This window comes from Zingiber officinale, chromosome 10B, assembly GCF_018446385.1.
Source record: "Zingiber officinale cultivar Zhangliang chromosome 10B, Zo_v1.1, whole genome shotgun sequence".
In the NCBI taxonomy this organism is placed as follows: domain Eukaryota; kingdom Viridiplantae; phylum Streptophyta; class Magnoliopsida; order Zingiberales; family Zingiberaceae; genus Zingiber; species Zingiber officinale.
Genome location: NC_056005.1, coordinates 2,413,006 through 2,432,394, shown reverse-complemented (window position 1 = coordinate 2,432,394; position 19,389 = coordinate 2,413,006). Strand labels below are relative to the sequence as shown.

The 19,389-nt window shown below is 34.6% G+C and overlaps 2 protein-coding genes and 1 pseudogene across 3 annotated transcripts; 2 read left to right on the top strand and 1 right to left on the bottom strand.

Annotated features, from left to right (window-relative positions):
- Window positions 1-1,553: 1,553 nt before the first annotated feature.
- LOC122028624 (serine/threonine-protein kinase GRIK1-like) lies at window positions 1,554-7,712 on the top strand. Its single transcript, XM_042587471.1, has 11 exons — window positions 1,554-1,925; window positions 2,584-2,658; window positions 2,762-2,806; window positions 3,200-3,274; window positions 6,055-6,142; window positions 6,231-6,355; window positions 6,480-6,575; window positions 6,789-6,855; window positions 6,945-7,060; window positions 7,161-7,239; window positions 7,373-7,712. Exons 1-11 carry the CDS (start codon window positions 1,710-1,712, stop codon window positions 7,501-7,503), a joined length of 1,113 nt encoding a protein of 370 aa, XP_042443405.1. The 5' UTR covers window positions 1,554-1,709; the 3' UTR covers window positions 7,504-7,712.
- Window positions 7,713-8,530: 818 nt separating this feature from the next.
- LOC122030474 lies at window positions 8,531-13,170 on the top strand (annotated as a pseudogene).
- Window positions 13,171-13,406: 236 nt separating this feature from the next.
- On the bottom strand, window positions 13,407-16,704 carry LOC122030475. 2 transcript variants are annotated; one of them, XM_042589692.1, is made up of 4 exons: window positions 16,144-16,704; window positions 15,024-15,080; window positions 13,855-14,279; window positions 13,407-13,666 (listed from the first exon to the last, which is right to left on the bottom strand). In XM_042589692.1, exons 1-4 carry the CDS (start codon window positions 16,678-16,680, stop codon window positions 13,630-13,632), a joined length of 1,056 nt encoding a protein of 351 aa, XP_042445626.1. In that variant the 5' UTR covers window positions 16,681-16,704; the 3' UTR covers window positions 13,407-13,629. The 2 variants fall into 2 exon arrangements, with proteins under 2 accessions (XP_042445626.1, XP_042445627.1); XM_042589693.1 differs by having other exon boundaries at window positions 16,147-16,704.
- Window positions 16,705-19,389: the final 2,685 nt, after the last annotated feature.

Here is a 19,389-nt window from a genome sequence, read left to right as displayed (position 1 = left end):
TAGCGTCTTCCATCTTCTCGTTCGGATGCTGGCTACGTTCCCACAGACGACGCCAAAATGTTACTGTCCAAAGGCATGAAGCTAGAAAGCCGAGGATGTGACAGTCCCGCTGACTGGATGAAGACCTTTCTCCTATCTGCAAAACAAACCAAACTAGGAAAGAGGTCTCTGGCGTTGGTCCTCTGATGCTCAAGTTAAAAGTAGAAGGAGAGGAATCGAAATAATAGGGATAGAGATGAATCTTGCCTTTCTTCATACCTATCATACTCTTTTATACCTGTTTTAGTGACCCTTCATATGCCCCTGTTTAATGATATTAATTGCAGACAGAAGACATCTTTGTTTTGGCTTCTCCGCATTCAATGATAGATGGAGTGTTCTATTTTATTTTCTTTTCCCCTTATTAAGTATCCGTGTTTTCCTCTTTTATTATATCGGTTCATTACACTGCCAATGACATACCCTCGAGGCAGACGGGTGACCCGCTCGACCCGCTCTCTTGCCGATCGGGCTGACCAGACGTTGTTTCATCCAGACGGCCGACCGAATAGCAGTTCCTTCGATCGACCTATGCAACCCCCTCTCGCTTGGGCGACGGGTTGAACCTCTGAGCTCTGACATTGACCGTTTTGACTTTGATCTCCACTGTGGCCATTGACCTGTGCCAGACTGCCAGGTGGGCTACTCCTTATCGCCGCATCACTAGCATTGAATAATGTTATTTAATTACATCACAGTACATATTTATTTTATATAATTTATATGTATTCATGCATTATATTATACACGAATGTATATATCGATTATTTCTAATTGTTGCATATGAAATACCCTTTTATAATAAATAAAAAAGTTTTTTTTTATTATTTCAATAAAGAATGTCCTTTTTTTGCTAAAATAAATATTGCATTTTTCTTAATTTAAAGAAGGAAAATTAATTTTATTGTTTTCTTTTGTTGTTTTAATGAATTCCTGTTGTCAATAAAAAAAAATTATTTTTAAAAAATTTTTAAAGATACATTTAATTAAAAGACAATATTAAATTAAAAGTCAATACTAAATGACTAAAATTTAATCTGCTAAAATATACTTTTAAAATTATTATAAATACACTTTTAAAATCATTATTAAAAGTATTCAAGTAAAATTATCTTTCTATATATTAATAATTAATTAAATTATATTAATAATTAATTATAATTTAAATAATTAATTATATTTTGAGATTACAATCCATTTTCTCAAGATTTACCAAAAATTAAATAGGTGTTTTAATAAAAATAATAATAATTCTAATTTATTTAGTAAATGATCCGACTTTATTTAAATTTATCATCAATTATTAAGATAAATTAGAAAGCATGCGACAATAAACATATGTCTAATATTTTTTATTACGTTCCCCGTTTAAAATAAATTCTAAAAATACAACTTAACGTGGGCCTGAATATCCTATCGCTGCAGGACGAACAGGGGTTTTAATAATGGCGGGATGGTTTCGACTTTATTCCAATTATTAGCGAACATTGGCGCACCGAGACACGTGCGCCCTCGGCTTAGGCCAAATGATGCTTTATTATGGTCGTGAAACGCATCACGATCTTCTAGGGATCCACGTTTGATTTGACTTCCTCATTCGCTGATCGACGATTTTCTTTGTTTTCCAAGCGGATTCGAGTTCGGTTTATGCTTGCAACACGATTCTTCTAATGTCGAGATTCATGATCTCCGATCTCGATATGGGCATGGGCTGCTGCGGCTGCCTTGGATTCTTTAAAAAGCCTGAAAGAGATGTGGATTTCGAGAAATTTCGCATACTCGATCGGGATCGATTTCGAAAGGTTGCGACCTTGACGCCGGGAAAGGATCGAGCGATCTGCAGGGGAATGCCTGTGAAGGAAACGAAGCTTTTGACCCTGAGCCAGGTACCGTGCGATGATATCGTACTAACGGTTTTTTTTTGGTTCTGGTTACGATCAAATATGATATGTTGTTGAATTCGTTTTGTGATTTTAAAAATGGTAGATTCTTTAGTTGTTTTTTTCTTTACTGATTGCTTCTAGATGTCAACGTCAAATTGCACCATCTGAAAAAACTTGGATTTCAATCCCGCATTCATCATTCAATGAAACAGATCGAAGCCTCCTTGAGTTTTGTTGGTTTTGGTATATGTTTAGACTGCTACTTACCAGTATGATAGTGTACAGACTGGTACGGCTGATTTTTTTTTTTCTTTATAGAAATTTTGGATAAGTTTCTTGATAAATACTATTGCTGCGTACAAACTTTTAGAATTTTTGGATAATTTTATGGATACATACTATTGCTGCATAAAATGTTAACATGATTTTTAGAAAAAAAAAAAATAGCTATGGAAGTCCACAAGCACTTACATTTGGGTGAATTCAGGTTTCAAACCTAAGACGTTTGACAACAACTTCCTAAGGCCCTATGAACTTAGCTTGTTGGCATCCTCAAAATATTAACATGATTATCTGCAATTTATAGTATTGATGAATGTGATCTAGTCTTTATATTCAACATGAACAACATCTTATAAGTATTCTAAATGTATCTTTGCAGGATGATTTTGGCCAAAAAATGATAAATGAATTTGCCCGCATACGTACAATAGGTCGTGGAAGCTATGGAAAAGTGGTATTTATGTTACTTGATTTTAGAACTTAGTTTATGCTGAAATCATCTTTTATGAAGTTTTTTTGAACTTGAGATGATTTGCCTGACTTTAAATATGACACAGATTTTGTATCAGAATACTATTGATGGCAAACAGTATGCATTTAAGGTATGCTTCTTGTTTAGTCCTCAGTTCTTCCTGTTGCATTGTTAAGGAAATATTCATGCTGTCACTGATAAGTCTACTCTTTGCTGAAGGTTATAGTAAAGTCATTTTTCTAAGAGATTTCTTGCATAATAGGTGGTTTCCTACATTGCTCTATATATAATTTCTTGATACTCCCTTCAGTACTATATGCTACTCTAAGTCATAGTTATTGCTTCATAGGTTATATATTACATTATGGGTTTTCACATACCCTGTTACTTCTTTATCAAATCAAGATTAACCACATGACTTGCACAAAAACACTTGTCTCCTTTTCATAATTTTTCAACATTGCCAACAGTTGTTTGAGACAGTAAATAAGTGTTCTCATGTAGGAAAATCTTTCCAGTGCAGGTATTTTACAAGTCTCGTCTATCTAGGGTGCAAGTTACATCCACTGAAACAGCGATGACAGATGTTCTTAGGGAGGTAGGTTTTCTCTTCATCTTAGTCGTGCCTCGACGCTAAATGATTTTTTTTTTATATAGGAGTATATTTTTCATTTTTCATTTTTGACTCATTTTGCTGTTAGGGATTGATTGTTCTTTTTCTTTAGATGAAAATTCTGTGAACTTACAGTTCTTGGCAATAACCATTGGTGTCATAGATTATGTATCCTATATTTATTTGTTTATGTGATCTTGAAAAACATACTGTGAGTCCTGTTTCTTATGGATAATTGGAAAGGATATTATCTCAAACATTCTTGAGTGGAAAGAAAGATTGGCTCGTTGCCTCATTCTAACATGGTGTTATGGTGTTGTATCAAACATTCTTGAGTGGATTATGACTACTCATAGGGAGGTAGTTTTTTTGTTTGTTCTTGTCATCCATCTGCTTAAAATTTATTTAAATATAGATGATGATATAATAGGAGATAGAGCTCAATGGCGTAAAAGGATTCATACAGCCGACCTCACCTAATGGGAAAAGGCTTGGTTGTTGTTGTCGTCGTCGTCTTGTCATCCACGTGCTTTGATTTTCTATGGCAATGGTCATTATTATGCCAAGCTATTCTTCTTTTATATATATATATATATATATATATATATATATATATATATATATATATATATATATATATGTTTGCGTATGTATATTTCAAAAAAATTTCATGGCTTTGGTTCATTTGTTATTTTAGTTTGATGTTTTTGATGGTCCCGTGTAGACCGGCTAGAGGGGGATGAATATCCTATAATAAAAGGTTAATACTTCTCTTGCTTTCAGAACTTAGTAAGGAACACACGTTAGTTTAACAAAAAATAAAAACATAAAAAGAAAGTAAGAGACACTTGGTTTGCAACCGGGGAGGTTGCTAATATCTAAGATAGTGGAAGTTCACTAAATTTATCCTTTGATGTAGGCGAAGAAGCCTCTTACATGCATTGAAAGTACTAGTGATTAAACCAAAGATTACAGACGATTAAAACAAGTGTGTTATTTAAAGTTTGAAAATCAGAGCTCTATTTATAGTCCACTGGTCAAACTAACCGTTTGCTGACATGGCAGCTCCCAAGCACCTGGACCCGGTCTGGATGCCTGGATGTGGTTGCCTCAATCCCCTTCGCGACGGCTCTTTATCGACGAGTTATCGGTTCCGGGTGATTGGAGTCTTACTGACGTGGACTCTAATCTGATCCTCGCTGCAACGGTTCTGTGACTGGCCCGTACTGGTCCGGGCACCTAGACCTGGTCCGGGCGCCTAGACACTGAGTTGTCCGATCGCTTGGGGGATCCTCCGATCTTCAGAGTTGAGCTCACCCAAACTCAACTCCGTCCTTCTCCTCGAGCAGTCTTCCTCTCCAGCTTCTCGTCCCTCGGAAGCACCGCACGCGCCCATCTCATCTATCAGTGTACTCTTCCACAACACCTTATCCCTCAGATGCACGAACCTGACGACTTGCTTCCTATGTCATCCTTCTCGCTAGCTGCATCTTCCGCTCGACTTCTTGTGTTCCTAAGTTCCTGCACACTTAGACACAAGACATCAAATATGCGGGATCTAACTTAACTCTGTTGATCACATCAAAACTAACCCGGGATACTTACATTTTGACCTCACTTGACTAGGCTAAGGCATTGCCAGTTTTTCCTTGGTTTTGTTCAATCCGCTATCTTGTTCACTATTACAATTCTCTCAGAGAAAAACTTTATAAAATATGTATTTGTCGGAAGCATCAAAGTATCTTTCTGGATGTCAAATACCAAGTAAAATGCCTAGTTAGGATTTCATTGATTATGATCATACTGTTTCTAATATTTTATATTTTGGATTAGACCTGACTTTTGCCATGCTGATTTCTTGGGAGGTAACTTCCTTAGTTGATTTCATTCGTCCTACGTCTTTGTTCATAGTATTGCTTGCTAAATTGAAATTAACAACTGATAATTTCATAGATATTTCATCAATTGATTTTCTTCAATGCACTGATCGGGGGTTATTTTTGTCATGTCTTCACTCTTATTCTCCGGAAGGATCCTCTTTTGATTTGTTTTCTGAATAAAATGTGCTTTATCATTAGATATTGATGTGTTTGATAAGTACTATATATGCTAATTTGTTATACTAAAAGTGGTTTTAGACAGATATTTCTGAATAAAATGTGCTTTATCATTGGATGGTTGAATTGTTTTCTTTATCAGTTTGTACAATCAGGTTGCACGATTGTTTCAAATTCCAATTTGTTACTAGTACACAGTTTCTTAAGAGGCATATTTGTTTATCGCATGTTACCTATAGTTAGTAAAGTACATCAACTGATGTTACTTTTTTTTTAAAAAAAAAAAAAAATCAGCATTATGTGTTATCTATGTCAAGTTGTCTTTATCTGCTCGATTGCAAGCTGTCAGTTAATACACAAATTCCATGTACTATCCAGTGTCCATGTGAGTTATGAATCTTGCACATAAATCAATTGTGTTATGATTTTGGAAGATGCAATGTATTTGTCTTCGGAAAATTATCATCCAAGACCAAGAACAACTAGCAAACTAAATTTTAGGTTCCTGGCTAAGAAGTTCAGAACTATGAGCGAGCAGGCAGTTGCATGCTTTCTGAACTTCATGTTTTTTATATTTTATTAGTTTAGCTTCAAATAATCACTCTATGTAGCAGAAGAACATTCTTTCTAGTTATTATTCTTTTCTTTTCTATATGATTGAGCATCATAGTGAAGTGGAATATTATTAAGTTCTCAATTGTTTGGTAGGTGCTAATAATGAAGACAATAGAGCATCCAAATATAATCAATCTCATTGAGGTGATCGATGATCCTGATTCAGTTAATTTATACTTAGGTAACATTGGATGTTCCATCAATCCTTTCTTTGCATGTGCTATTTATAATCATGATTGTCATTATGTAAGATGCTCTTCCTATTGCAGTATTAGAATATGTCGAGGGTCAGCAAGTCTGTGCTTCTTCTGGTACATTCGGAGGAATAGGAGAAGATACCGCTAGGCGATACTTGAGAGACATAGTTTCTGGGCTAATGTATCTTCATGAACATGTATTTTCCTTTCTTTTTCATTTTTTTACAAGAGTTCTCCACAGAAGAAGAAAGCTATTAAGTTTTTGTCAGACTTAATTATTATTCAAGTTTAATCATTTCAAGTTTTTCTATATGTTTTTAGGATATTGTACATGGAGATATAAAGCCTGACAATCTGTTGGTAACAAGAGAAGGATCATTAAAAATTGGTGATTTCAGCGTCAGCCATATTTTTGAGGTAATATTTTCTCCCATTCCGTTCTCTGATTCTTCGCCATCCATGAATTTCTACATGAATCTGTGTTTTATACAACAAAGTAAAATTAGAGTATTATAGTAAATTTCCACAATGTGACCATGCCACCTTAATTTTGTAGTTTCTAATCCGACTGGAGAGAATCATTGTCCTTTCAAACTAAATTCTAGCCTGACTGGATTCATTATTTTGTAGGATGGTAATGATGAGCTTTGCAGGTCACCTGGAACCCCTGTTTTTACTGCACCTGAATGCTGTTTAGGTAGTCACTCCTCTCAACCACCACAACCGTATAAATGAAGTTCCAACTTTGTCGATTCACAGCTTTTAATCTTTTATGTGTTCGAACAGGTTCAAGTTTCCATGGTAAAGTTGCCGACATCTGGGCTGTCGGTGTTACACTACACTGTATGATACTAGGTTATTGCCCTTTTATTGGAGACACTTTACAAGACACTTACGACAAGGTAAACTTTAGTTGCTGCCATTAATCAGTAAAAAGTTGTAGAACACAGTAAATCAGTTTTTTTAAGTTTCTGATCACCACCGGTATGTTGTTCATCTCAGATAGTTCATAGTCCTCTGGATCTACCCTCTGAAATTGATCCTGATCTTCAGAATCTACTAGGAGGACTTCTATGTAAAGGTTAGCATTGCTTATTTTCTTGTTATTTTGTTATCCATCTTTAGAATCAAGCTAGCATTTCTGATCAAGGAATTGTAAATCTCATTAACTAGTTATTCCATATCTAAATTATATCGCAAACTCTTCGTTGCAGATCCTTCACAGAGGATGACACTAGATGAGGTAGCTAACCATTCCTGGGTCATCAGGGACTGCGAACCGCTCTCTCGAACACCATGCAGATGCAAAAGTGTTAGCTTAGACAAGGAAATTAAGGCAAGATGATACTTCAGCAAATTTCGGAATGCCTTGCGTGAAGCTGTGTGTGTTGAAAAGTATCCATCCAATCCGAGTACTTCCATTGTGCTCATTAAAATGTCATCTGCTAGTGACTGTTAATTGCCATGATGTGGTCTATGTGAGTTTATCATCTAGGTTTAGAATTTGGATTGATGCAAGGTTTTCATGGTGGAGATCTTGTGTCTATGTAATCATCCAAAAGTTCATGTTGTGAGGTGCTAAGTCTGACTTAGAAATCAAGTCAGACTTAGCAGGTCAGGTCGAGCACAACTCACATTTAGGTAGAATTGGACCAAGTATGACATGAACCTGAATTGGACACAACCCAAGTTTGGACGGTGGGCAGCGCTAGATAGAGGACAGTATGGATCTGGGCTGGGCATGACCCGCATGCTAGCACATGTGCGCCTACGCTTAGAAATGCTTGAAATAATTAAAATATACTCTCTTTTTTTTTTGAAAAAAAGGCAAGTCTAGAAATTATGCTTAAAATTATAAAATTGACCTTAAAATTATGTTTTGTAGTCGAGTACAACATCACAGGCTATATGTGACAGTTTGTTCGACACAACTTGTGATGAATCATATCGCGCTCAACTTAACATAAATAAAATTAGCTGATAAAATTTGAAGAATCAAATTAGATATTAAAATCCACATTAATATTTTTTAAAAATAATAATAATTTTGTTACGTAATCTTCTTTGTATATCAAAAAATTATTTAATAACCAACTTATAAAATAACCATAGTAATTTTGTTACATAATTATAATTTTATCATCTCAAACTGAAATAACCATATTATATAATTATTTAATAATAATAAAATTTAAAATAAATCAAATAATTATTTTTAAAACTCTGAATATGATTTATTATACTAATTTAGAAATTTTTCACAATAGTAGTTGTTAAAACATCTTGAATAAGCCTCCCATGTCTCTCATCAGTTGTCCCCCACCACTTCACTTGATTGCTTTTATGTTAAAAAAAAATGATTCAGGTCCTGTAAAAAAAGGTCAAACAGATACGACAATTGACAGTTCAAATTCCACTATTACTGTGAATGATTCTGAACATGCTCATCTAGCCAAGAAATTAAAGAAGATGGGGAAACTAACACTCTATCTCATATGACAAAACAATTAGCCCATCCAAATATATTAGTGAAATAATTTTACACATAAAGTTTAATGCAGAAAAGAAAATTTAAACAGCAACTGATCATAATGGTGTTCAGAGTTCAATCTGAAAACTTTCCATGGATGTTGGACAATGATGTAATGAAATGAATGAAATATGATAAGGTGCAAGCTAGAAAAGTAGGAAACTTTTTTAATCCTTTTGTTTTTCAGAGCTTGCTCCTATTGGTGTAGCACCCTTCTTTTGGTCAGTGAGATAAGAAGGCTTAATGGCCTCAATCATTACTGAGCAATATGGCAAGTACTTGTTAGCATTTCAAGTTCTAGGTTATGTTCAGTTTCTGCGAATGTGTTGGGAAACTTTGCTCCAATGAAAGTTGTTTCAGATTGAAATTGAAAAGGGTATTTCATTGTTTGATCGGACCGATCAAAGAGATACATCAATAGCATTGTGATCTAGAATTCTAGTTTGTTCTTGGTTGAATTGATGCCAAAACACTCATTTTGGAATTGAATCAGATGAAGAAGTGAGAGGACATAGATGAGTCAATTAGCATTTGCTCTGAACAACTTTTGAACACTTGAAGGAACAATAATGAGAAATGAGATGCCTTTTAGACCTGAAAATGACCTAAGAAATGTTTTGATGAACTGAGTTTTCACGACTGTCTGATTGATTCCTTTCAAAAAATTTATAGATTGATCTTGCTAGGGTCAAGATCTAATCACAAATAAGTTGAAGATTCTAAGATACAACTAAAATGAGGCATTTACAGAGATTTGTATAATCTTAGAATCTTCACTATGTCACCACTAACATTGATCTCCAGAAAGCTAAAAGTTCAATCTAAATCTATATATGTTCACTAAAAGGTTTCGTTTCTAGCCACTTAATAAATTCTTGGTGGTCCATGTCTTTTCTGAAAAAATTGATTCCATCTTAAATCTCAGGTCATTGGATGAGACATGATATGCTGGCTTCTACACCACCACACTTCTTATTTGGGGACCTTTGGCAATGAAATGGTCTATTCACCAAAAGATTCTCAAAAATGCTATACTGATTATGAAACTACATATTTGCAATATTACAACTGTTTTCCTTGACACTTTTCTCAAAAAGTATAGTTTTATAGTTAGCACAGCATGTAACAATAACTGAAAAATTCATCGATGACTTATAGATAGTATGGATTTCTACCTTCGTTTCCTCTTTCTTTCACAATTGTTGCATATTTTTTGGTGTTGTCAATCCTCAAATGTTTGATCCTCTCCATAAGAGAGAAGCCCAACTAATTCAAGTCAATTTGCTACCAGATGAGAGTCCAACCGCATTAATGTCCAATCCAACTCATCATTCTTCAAACATGTTTGCACACTTCTGGTCTTCGTGCTTTCACTCTCTTTCCCATCTCTTTCGGCATTTTCCAACTTTTCTTGCCTGCAGTTTAAAAAGAGTTCATGCATTTCCAGGAATCCTGATCCAAGATCAACTTATTTTAGTAAAGAGAAAGCAGTAAGAGTTCTCCCGAATGCTTCAAGAAACCATGAGTTATCTCACAAAGAATCTGAGACGCTAATGCTAGTGTTTAATGTTTCAGAGCCACCTTCTCTGTGGCATGAACTCTCAGGATCAATAAGAAGCTTAATTTTACCCACAAGAAACAGACCTTCTTCACTGACCCAATGGATTGTATCAGTGATCTCTATGGCCTCTTCCCCATACTTCATTGGGCAAGGAATTATAATCTCAAGTCTTTTAGGAGTGATCTTATTGCCGGATTGACTCTTGCAAGCCTCGGTATCCCACAGGTGATTGATTGCATGATGTATCTTAATGTGCTGCATAGGTTTTTTTTTTTTCTACTAGCTCAATTGCTACAATTCCCTTGAGGCCATTTGATCTTTCGCAGAGCATTGGGTATGCTAATTTAGATAAACTTGATCCTCAATATGGACTTTGTAAGTTGCCTTTCCTTTCTCAAATCAAGTGTTGTTAGAATCATAATTTTTTTTTCCAAATGAGTTAACGAAGACTCACTCACTGTGATAGATACAAGTTTCGTGCCACCTTTGATATATGCCGTAATGGGTCCTTCACGAGATATAGCAATTGCTCCAGTTGCTGTAGTTTCGCTTCTTCTATCGTCTTCTATCCTCAATGACTCAGAAAATAATGGATCCTTTGGCTGATCCAACTGCTTACAGGAATCTGGTGCTCACATCAACCTTTGCTGGAATTTTCCAAGTTTCATTTGGATTCTTTCGGTCTGTGCTTCTTTCATTCTCCCAATATTCACTACTTGGAACATTTATTTCTTTGTCTCATCCAATGTATGCAATGCTGTCTAGATTGGGCTTCATAGTGGACTTCCTTTCACATGCCGCAATTGTGGGGTTCATGGAAGGAGCAGCAATTGTAATAGGACTTCAGCAACTAAAAGGACTTCTTGGGATCAGTCACTTCACTAACAATACTGATATTGTTTCAGTAATCAGGGTTGTTTGGGTTGCAATTCACCACAATGTAAGTAATTGAAACTCACAGCTCCTCACTACACTTGTATTGTTTCTTGCAGTTGACCCAAAGTTATTCTTTCTCAACAACAGTGGCACCCTGACAATTTTCTCATCGGATGCTCATTCCTCATATTCATTCTTTTGTGAGATTCATTGTAAGTATCTCAAAAAAATTTTTGCACTAACCTCTTTAATATTTGCAAGCTAAATATCAAAATTTCCAACATTAGGGTATGAGGAAAAGAAAATTCTTCTGGTTGGCTGCCATCACTCCTTTGTTTTCAGTCACTCTGTCGACACTTCTAGTGTACTCGACAAGAGCAGATAAGCATGGTGTCAAAATTATTCAGCAAGTAAAAGAAGGCTTGAATCCTAGTTCTGTCACGCAAATTCAACTAACCGGGTCACATGTGGGCAAATCAGCAAAGATTGGTCTCATTTGTGCAATCATAGCTCTTACTGTATGCCTTCATGAACTTGATCAATCCATTATATCCACATTTTTTTTTTCTTTTTCCAAATGAAAGCACAAATAACTAGTTTGCGACACATCCTCAGGAGGCTATTGCTGTTGTCAGATCATTTGCTGCAGTAAAGGCTATCAACTTGATGGTAACAAGGAAATGGTGGCAATGGGCTTCATGAACATTGCTGGATCTTTGTCTTCTTGTTATGTTGCAACAGGTAAATATTACAGCTAAAAGAGTTTGTATCAGTAATGATCAGAAAACTGCAGAAAGAATACCATCATGTCCAGGATCGTTCTCTCGGACTGCAGAAAATGTGAGTGCAGGCTGTGTTACAGCGGTATCAAATATCATAATGGCTATAACTGTACTTATATCCTAGGAAGTGCTAATGAAGTTCTTGTACTATACACCTATTGCAATATTGGCATCGATAATCCTTTCAGCTCTACCTGGTCTCATCAACTTCAAAGAGGCTTACATGATCTGGAAAGTCGATAATATGGATTTCCTGGCTTTGCTTTGGAGCATTTGCTGGTGTCTTATTTGGATCAGTGTAAATTGGTCTCTTGACTGCAGTAAGTAGCTTAATTTTAAGTCAATTTTCTTGCGTCGAGAAGTAGTTTTTTCTGAGATCTTTGATGGTGGCAATCATAGGTGATCATCTCCTTTGCAAGGATAATTATAAGAGCACTAAGGCCAAACATTGAAATGCTGGGAAGAATCAAAGCGACCAACATATATTGCAGTATGAAACAGTATCCCTCTGCCATCACAACACCAAACTTGCTAATAATTAGCATTGATTCACCTTTCCTTTGCTTCATCAATGCCAATTTCATAAGAGAAAGGTAAAATTCTCCTAGCTACAAAAAAATACTCTCTCTAGAATATCTATCAGCACTCAATTTTCACATTGTTGCTCCAGAATCATCGCATGGGTAACTGAAGGACATGATGCCATAAAGGAGAAAACAAGAATTGAAGTTAATTCAGTGATCATTGACATGTCCAGTTATTAGTCCATCAACTCAAAACCATAACATCAGTTCTACATTCTTCTTCATGTCATCATTTGAAACTCCCTCATTGATTTGCAGATGTTCTAAACATCGACACATCAAGCATCTCAGCTATTGAAGAACTCCACAAAAAGCTGGCCTCTGCTTGTGTACAGGTAAGCCAAACAATTCTAGAAGTAAAAGTGAATGCAATTTGATTTATTTTTAATCTGGACTCTATATGGTTTCATTGACAAATGCATTTGGGTTTGGTAGGCTTGTCGACAAGCTAGGAGCACGAATATTCCTCACCGTAAGTGAGGCTGTGGAAGCAATTGCTAGTAGTGCCATGAAACAAGAGAACTCTGATATTGTTTGATAAATATCAATTTTGTAGATGTGGTTGTGGTTTTGTTACTTGGATATCATGGTGTAACTGGAGGGTTGAGGTTTTATTGTTTAGCAACAAGAGAAAAGCCTTTTGCATTTCTAAAATAAGAATACCTACAGTTAAAATGTATGAGTTGAGGATATGAGAATGTTAGTCTTTCATATACTATGGTAACTCTTAGATTTCAGGGATAATATAACAATGGCAATGCTTCGATTTGTTTCATGTTTTGATTTACAAGACAAAGAAACAATCTGTAGACACAAACTCAATCAATCAGTATACTGAACCAACTAAGTATTAACCTTGCAAATTCTCATTCTGCATGAGCAAATATATGAATATAAATAGATTTACTAGCAAGATACTCACAAAATTTAGACTTGATCAAATGTCACTATTCACAAGAAATCCAAGGAAAACATGAACAAATCAGCATTCAACAAATACTCATTTGGTTCTAGTATTTATGCGATCCTTACTACTGCTACTACTACCTACGTACCATAACATAATGACTTCCAAACGCTTAAACTTCACTTGGTTTCATTAAATTATGAAGCCTCCACTACTGCTTCCCAATTACTTTCAGGTGTTGCTTTCACTCCCTTCTTCCTCCACATGCCTGCACAGAATACACAATTGTAATGAGAAGCAAAGATAATTAGAATTCGAAATGTGCAGATGGCCTCTGGTTGCCTAGGACTGTGAGCCAACTTTCTGTAACTAATGCAATAAAAAAGATAGCTTATGGAAGACTTCAGACGCAAATACAAGACTACAAGAGCATGAAGATGAAACAGAGGAACTCACGCTATGCAGAATTGAGTGAAGACCGGGAGTCTTGACCTCTGGTTAAGGCCATACAGAACACGAGTTATCTGAGCATCCTCGATTTCTGTCAGAAGCAATTGAAATGACTTTAGTGGCATTGGTGAAGCAAGAGGTGCCACCAGCTTCGTGTTATACGCTTCAGTTAGATCCGTGATCAGAGGAGGAAGATCACTAATAGTCCCCCCTTCAGTTAATAATGCTGGTTTGCTCAGGTTCAAATGAAGATCAATTGATCTTTGTGGAGAAAGGCAACAAATTTTCAATTTGCTGCAGTTTGTCTCTGTGTTCAAGAGAGTAGTAGGAGAAGCTGAAGCAACATTTTTGGTAAACTCTCCTGCAGCAAAAACATCTGTAGCTGACGGAAGAGAGTGATTACTGCACCAGCCAAATCGTCTAGCCGATAACTGAAACGTGAGACAGTTTTACCTCTGATGGCATACTAGATTCCAAATAAGACAACAATGACAGGAAGCCCAAAAAATGTACTGCTTGATTTAGCTTTACCTAGAATGTGGGGTTTTGACTTGCATGGATGAACTTAATTCACTCGTCATTATGTTTTATGATTATGTAAACATCAAGTTTTTGCTTAATCTTTGAATTCTTAATTGATATGCACATTAAACTGTAATTATGGTAACAATGAACACGACGTATACTGGAGCATGACTAATTGTAAATTTTAGAGAAACAAGTGTATATGTCCCTGAGCCTCCTACTTTGCTTGTAGAAAAACATGTACTTCTTAGACTCTCCCTACTTATTACTAGTTGCACAATGATAAGTTTCATCTCCCACAAAAGCATAGCATACAAATCAAACTTCTGATAAGATTATCTACACTTATACAGGGGTGAAACTATAAGTTATTAGCACTTTCTTTTGGTTGCAATATATTTAAAATGTCATTGGTGGGCCAGAAATTAGAACTCCATTTTCCTTTTAAAAACATTATACATATAGTACAATAAAGAATTTGAATTTATCTATTGATTAATGTGAATCTCATGCAAGGATAATATCAAATGGTTCAGTTTCTTTCACACAGTAATACCTTGTGAATGAGCAAGGGGAAGAAAACATGATTTATGAAAAGTCCAAAACAGTAACATTGTCTTGCAGAATCATCTACTAATGTCCATGCCTACCTCAGAGTTTTGCTTCACATCAGGGGAATTATGCAGCTTCTCTTCCCAATGAGCAAACTGCAGAATTGGAAATCATTAAAACGGAATATGGGTTCTATACAAACTTGAAGATGAAAATATATATACTTATACAATATCAAAAAATTATACATACTTATAGTATGTTTGGTTCATAAAAGAAGCTATTCAATTCCCAATGAATTTTGGTAGAATAGGTTTCCCTGAATTTGGTTGCAGAGCCAAGAATACTCTCTGATATAATTACTATTCTCTAAATCCCTCTTGGTTATTCCTTGTATGGAACACACAAATTCTTGTTTGAATATGTTTAGCTTGTTGCTCCATTAACTGTACTAATGAATATATATTCCTATTCCATTCAGTTTATTCATATTTTCATTCCCTAAAAATAAGTATTTTATTCCTTGTCAATTGCATTCTGTGAACCAAACTTAGTGCTGGACTCACCCTCAAACTGAAGATGTTAGTGGAAGAAATCATGGAACTTGAATTAGATGAAGGGAGCTGAGAAGTTCAAGTGGCATAGTGTTGATATGCAACAGGAAATCTTCTTGTGCCAAAATAGATGTTGGACTATGTTCTTCTTTATCTATGTCAAAAAATTTAGGCTTAGAAGATAGAATCCTTAGTTCCCTTCCTCTATACAGATCTATCTGAGGGCTTGGAATATGGGTTTGTGCACATTGAACCAAACTTAATGCTAGACTCTCCATCAAATTGAAGATGTTAAGGCAGAAATCATGGAACTTGAATGAGACGAAGGGAGCAGAGGAGTTCAAGTGGCATAATGTTGATATGCAATTGCAAATCTTCTTATGCTACAAATGGATGTTGGATCTATGTTCTTCTTCATCTATGTCAAAAGTCGTGCAATTGGTATATATATGCTTGAAGAAGGAATGAAACGATATAAGAAAAATCAACATTTTCAATGAGAATATAGTAATGCCAAAGATGCCATGAAAAATAACAAATAAACTAGAATGGATCTAGTGCTATGTGAAATTGTGAAGCTATAGAAATAAAAATAATAATAAGGCAAGTAAGTATGATTAATAAACTAGTAAGAAATCGTCAGAAAACTGAATAATTGATTGACCACGCATTTGGAACCATTGCGGCAGATGCCATTCTCATCCAGGGCGCCGCGCACATCTCTTTCAATATCACTCCGTCCGATTCCATGTCCAGCGTCGCTCAAAAGCACCCCGTCCATGACCACCATGTCCTCCCCCACCTCCACCTTCACAGGCGTCACGTACTTCGTGACCCTCCTCGGCGGGAGGTTGTCGATCGGAGACAGAGGCGAGATGAAAGAGCGTCCCCCGACCTCCGACGCAGGCGGAGGGGAATCCAAAGAGGGCCGGAGCTTGAGATGGCCGCGAAGGCGCCGCGTGGTGGACGAAGAAAGATCGAAGGAATCGGAGGGATAAAGGTGCTTCCCCGAGCGAGTGTAGCGGAGGAGGGAGGCATCGATGTCGACGGAGTCGCCGCTGGAGGGAGAGTGAGGGGTGGCGGCGACGCAGGCGTCGAAGGCGGGGGCGAGGAAAGCGCTGGGAGGGGGAGAAGAGAGCCGCCCCCTTCGGATCGAGGAAGGAGAGTCCATCCAGGACTCCGGCGGGCCGCTCCGCTCCATCAAATCGTCGCCGGCGAGCCGAGCTTGTCCATTAGGTTTTAATGACCTCGTCCACGAAAAAGGAATAAAAAAATTAACGGCGAAGGCAGCGCGGCGCGCTCTTCGATTTCAAATTTAATTTAAAAAATTAATAAAGAAAAATAATATACTCAGAAAAAAAAATTAAAGAATAGACATGTAAAATAATAGGATCTAAAAAATGAAATGATAAGTCATAACTTTATGTATCTATCTTTAAATTTTTCCTTAAATTTTTTATCTTGAGTATATCATTGCTCATTAATAAATGATGTAAATGATAATTTTAAAATTTTATTATATCAACGAGATGTTATTTTTTTTTAATTGATAAATGAATTGAGTAGTAATTTTTTAGAAATAATATAGATAAGATAAGTATTTTTTTTTTTAAAAAAAAGGCTAATGGTTAGGAAGACAATTTTAAAATTATCCAAATTTAGAACATAAAAGGTGTTTTCCAAAATATAGTAAACTTAATGGATTGAAATACCTCCACAAACCTCAAATAAGGGAATTTAAAGTTCAAACTTGAATATTTTATAAAAGAAGCTATATTGTAATTCGAAAAAAATTAAAATAACTCCCATATAAAAAAAACCCAGTTTTATGAAAAAAAAAGGTTAATATAATTTTATATTATTATTTTCATCTCAAAATATATTATCAGTATGTTTTTCATCTCAAAATATTATTATTTTAATATTAATATAACAACTAATTTTATATTAAAATGTTAGAGTGGGTTAAAATAGACCAATTTTAATTTGGTAAAGTCAAATACTTTTATATTATTTTTTTATTAATTTAATTAAAATTATTTAAATAGGATCAAAATCACTTTAAAATTATTATAGCACTTTGGAACATCTATTAAATAGTTATTATAAAAGTATGATATAATTTTACTATTTTATTAGAAATATGGACCCTTTACTAATTAATTTTTTTAAGCCCAAAATAAAATTATATTAATATCCTTTTTTATTTAAAAATAATTTTAAGTTTTATTAATAATTTACACAGACACATCAATCAAAGATTTATAGTTCAAAACTCAACTGCGATGTATTATTAAAAATTTTTCTCATTAATTAATTAAGGATCTAAAGTTTAAGACTCAATTGGATGTATTATTAGAAATTTTTCTTATTTATAAATAAGAGATCTAGAGTTTGAGATGTAGTGTATTGTTAAGATATTTTCTCATTAAACAATTAGGAATTTAGAATCTCTTTAGTCCCATATTTTAAGATTGACAACACTACGAGTAGAGAAGATTCTATAAATATCTTAGATCATTAATATTAAAAAACATACTTTTCTTGGCTTTTTAACTAAGATCAAATATGATATATTAAATAAATTTTTTAAAAAGGTGAGTCTTGTCATCCTTACATTGCATTATTGTATTTGTCTGACGCACCCTTATAATGCGTGTGCATGATTACTAATGTCACCCTTGTATTGCACTATAGCATAGTCACCTTTATCGAATTTATAGATAGTATTATAAAATTTACGTATATTCACGTATTATATTATAAATGCATAGTGATTTTGATAATATTTAAATAATTTTAATATTATTTCATGTATATTTTTAATAAATTGGATTAAAAAATTACTTTAACAGAAGATTATTATTATTATTATTATTATTATTATTATTATTATTATTATTATTTCTCAATTATTTTATTAATTAGATTTTGACGATTGTGTTATATTTTGCACCCACTCTAGTTTATGTTTTAGGGAGGTCGTAAATGAATTAAATGTTGGTTAATAAACATGAAGCTAGGTTTATAATAATTTATTTATATTTGTTCAACATATATAACATCAATTAAATGAATAAATTTAAATAATTTATTAAATTAAACAAATAAATGTAGGTCCGCTACCTTAACGACCTCTTTACTATTGGTCCCACGAATATGGAGGCAGATACATACAGGTACACAGGCATCATGCGCATGGTTGGTTAAACTAAATAAATAAACTTGAATACATATGTGCTCAGTTTTTTAATGTTCGTGAACAATATTCACAAAAAATATTTGTGAACAATATTATGGAACAATGTTTATAAATTATGGTAATCAATAGAACTCTTACCGTCATGCTAAATAAATAAAGAAATTTTAGAATGGACAAATAATTTTGTATTATCAAGTTCATTAATCAACCTAACAAGTTTAAAATATAAAAGTTTCAAATAATATACTAACCTTAAATTGAGAGTTCGATAGCATCTAGACAAATTAAACTCAAGCTAAAACAAATTTAAGCACATTAAAAAAACTAAACTTGAATAATCATTTCAACTGTTTTATTCATTTTAAATTATACTCAATTTTAATTCGGCTCGTTTATAACTCTACTAGAACTTTTGCATTTAATTATTTCAATGAACAGAGATGATCATCCACTCAAATGGTTGGATGAGGCAAATTTAACCTTAACAAAAGATTCTATACAATGCCCTGTTTTGAATGAATCTATCCAAAGAAGAAGGGAAAAAAAAAGTGCACCGACAAGTAAATATTTGCAAACTCAAGCAAACACACATCCGAGATCATGTCAATCGCTAGAGAACTTTCCAATTGAGGAAGTTTGATCATCGTGGTATCCTTGACCGTGGAGTAGGAACCTAAGACCATGCGGTTGGACTAGAACTCATCTGCA

Bases quoted from the DNA above. Each gene is read 5' to 3' on its own strand.
- LOC122030475 (XM_042589692.1), bottom strand. From the start codon at position 16,680: ATGGAGCGGAGCGGCCCGCCGGAGTCCTGGATGGACTCTCCTTCCTCG. The intron at 14,280-15,023 runs GTAGGCATGGAC...CTCACGTTTCAG, and splicing joins ATGTGAAGCAAAACTCTGAG to TTATCGGCTAGACGATTTGG. The intron at 13,667-13,854 runs GTGAGTTCCTCT...TATTCTGTGCAG, and splicing joins TTCACTCAATTCTGCATAGC to GCATGTGGAGGAAGAAGGGA.
- LOC122028624 (XM_042587471.1), top strand. From the start codon at position 1,710: ATGTCGAGATTCATGATCTCCGATCTCGATATGGGCATGGGCTGCTGC. The intron at 2,659-2,761 runs GTATTTATGTTA...AATATGACACAG, and splicing joins GTGGAAGCTATGGAAAAGTG to ATTTTGTATCAGAATACTAT. The intron at 6,143-6,230 runs GTAACATTGGAT...TTCCTATTGCAG, and splicing joins TTCAGTTAATTTATACTTAG to TATTAGAATATGTCGAGGGT.